The sequence below is a fragment of the Cibotium barometz genome, chromosome 33 (genome assembly GCF_041138505.1).
Source record: "Cibotium barometz isolate CiBa-2024 chromosome 33, ASM4113850v1, whole genome shotgun sequence".
Classification (NCBI taxonomy): domain Eukaryota; kingdom Viridiplantae; phylum Streptophyta; class Polypodiopsida; order Cyatheales; family Cibotiaceae; genus Cibotium; species Cibotium barometz.
In genome coordinates this window covers 46985296-46987500 of record NC_141078.1, presented here as the reverse complement: position 1 = coordinate 46987500, position 2205 = coordinate 46985296, and the positions used below count along the sequence as shown (strand labels likewise).

General features: G+C 51.5%; 1 protein-coding gene across 1 annotated transcript; it reads left to right on the top strand.

Moving 5' to 3' along the window:
- Positions 1 to 250: 250 nt before the first annotated feature.
- On the top strand, positions 251 to 1602 carry LOC147619655 (serine/threonine-protein kinase Aurora-3-like). Its single transcript, XM_086773590.1, has one exon. The coding sequence runs from the start codon at positions 454 to 456 to the stop codon at positions 1426 to 1428; it is 975 nt and encodes a 324-aa protein (XP_086629716.1). The 5' UTR covers positions 251 to 453; the 3' UTR covers positions 1429 to 1602.
- The last annotated feature ends 603 nt before the right edge of the window (positions 1603 to 2205 follow it).

Sequence of the window (2205 nt, the reverse complement as noted above, 5' to 3'; positions counted from 1 at the left end):
AAAAAGACACAGCTTTGATTTATCGATAGAGTGATAGCGCCATCTTATTTGTTCCTAGCAGGATTGTAACCTTACTACTTTGTTGACTTTAACCTTAATGTAATTCGGCCTCCGCATTAGTTAATATGCAGACTCACTCACAATAATATTATTCCCCGCGTACATTAATATTTAAAGTGGAGGCCCGCCTTAAAAGCAAAAAAGCAAGGCGCGTCTCGCGAGAGGAAAGCAGCTTTTTGGGGTCCGGGAAAGCACAGGAGCTTTTTGGGGTCCGGGAAAGCAACGGAGCGGCTTCTCCATTTAAAAGGGAGTAGAAGAGCAGTCAGTGGCTTCATTTCCTGGTTCGACATTTCTTTTCCTTCGTCTTGCGGCTAGGGATCAAAGTGCTGGATCGAAAAAAAGTGCAGCAGCAGCAGCATACTAGGGCCACAACGTCCGCGAGGGATTGCTGATATGGGAGGCGTGGATGAGACGTTGGCGGGGCTCGGCGGCGGCGGGGCAGACTGCAAGAGCCCGGCAGCGGCAAGGATCCGGATCAGCGGTGTGGAGATCCTGGGGCCGTTGGGGGAGGGTAGTTACGGTCAGGTGTTCAAGGTGCAGAGGGCTTCGACGCGGGAGGAGCTGGCGTGCAAGGTGTTCAGGAAGTTAGAGGGCCGGGAGCAGGAAGATGATGAACGCCACACGCGGGAGGAGCTTGCCATCATGATGTTGCTGTCCAGGAGGGCGACGCCGCTGACCCCGATAGTGAGGATCCGGGGCATTCACATAAGCAGCGACGATCATGAGGCGCTGCGGCCGTGCGTGACCATGGACCTGTGCCGGGGAGGCAGCCTGCTGGGCGTGTTGCAGAAGAGGCGGAAGGGGAGGCTGACGGAGAGGGAGGCGGCGGCGGTGCTGAAGGCCGTGGCGGAGGGGCTGGCCTATTGCCACGAGAACAGGGTACTGCACCTGGACGTCAAGCCGGACAACATCCTTCTTTTGCAGGATGGGCGTCTGGAGTCGGCCCGGCTAGGCGACTTCGGGCTGTCCATGGTGGTGGGCAGCGGCACCAACGTTGTTGTCCTTCAAGGGGCGAGGGGCACCCAGCCCTACATGGCTCCGGAAGTGGAGATGGACGGAATCTACAGCGGCGCAGCCGACACGTGGAGCCTCGGCGCCGTCTTGTTGGAGATGCTGACAGGCCAAGTCCCCACGCGGGACTGTGCCGCCCTCCTCGACTGGGCCGGACAGGAGGGCCGCCATCTGCACCTTAGCAGCGTACTGGGCTCTGCCTGGAAGACCTTGTCCCTGCCTGCCAAGAGCCTCATCGAGGGAATGCTTTGCCCTGATCCTCGACTAAGGTTAACCCTCCCACAAGTCCTCCGACACCCTTGGCTCGTGAAGAACCTTATCTCAGCTTGGAATCGCGCCAATTGCCATGGCCTCTGACTCTACTTTCTGTTTTTTTCTTTTTATTGATAGAAAAAGACGAATATATATATATATATATATAAACCAGGAGACTCTGCGTAACACCCCTGCTAGCCACAGCAAATGTATAGATAATAAAAGGCAAGCAAATTTATCCTCAAGGAGGGTGTGTGTAACAGAAGGTCGGGCTAGCATCAAGACATGTGTGTTTGAGGAAGCACATCAGAGCCTTGTGTGCGTGTGCAGGCAGGTATTCGGGGCCTTAGCCAAAGGTTTATAATTTGTATAGTGTGATGTGCAAAGATTAATTGATCAAAGGTCAAATCCCAAAAGGTGAAGTGGAAACGATGATCCATGGAGAGATTCTAGGAGTGAATATTGTAGTAGCTATATTAAGTTGATGTATCACAAAGCTCATTTTAACAGTGGATTTGCAATGAAGATTATGCTTGTGTTTTGAGTAAATCCTTGAACATTTAATCTTTTTTGGCCTGCCATGTAAAGGCCAGAAATCTGCCATTTAATCTTCTTAGGTTGGTGAGACGATTAAGACTTGTTTATGAGCATTATCTTCTTGATTCTAGATAGAGAGAGACAGAAATCTGTGCTGCAGCTGGGAAAAATCTCAGCAAGTTCTAACTTCTTTTGGCGGCAGACGACTGTCATTCTCAGCTTGTCTCTCAGTAAGGGTAAGACCAACAGCTTGCAGCAGCGCAAAGAATAGTGTGTAGCTCTTATAGTGGCAGCAAACAAGGTCACAGAACAACTGGTTTGACTGTGATGTCCTTAACAGTT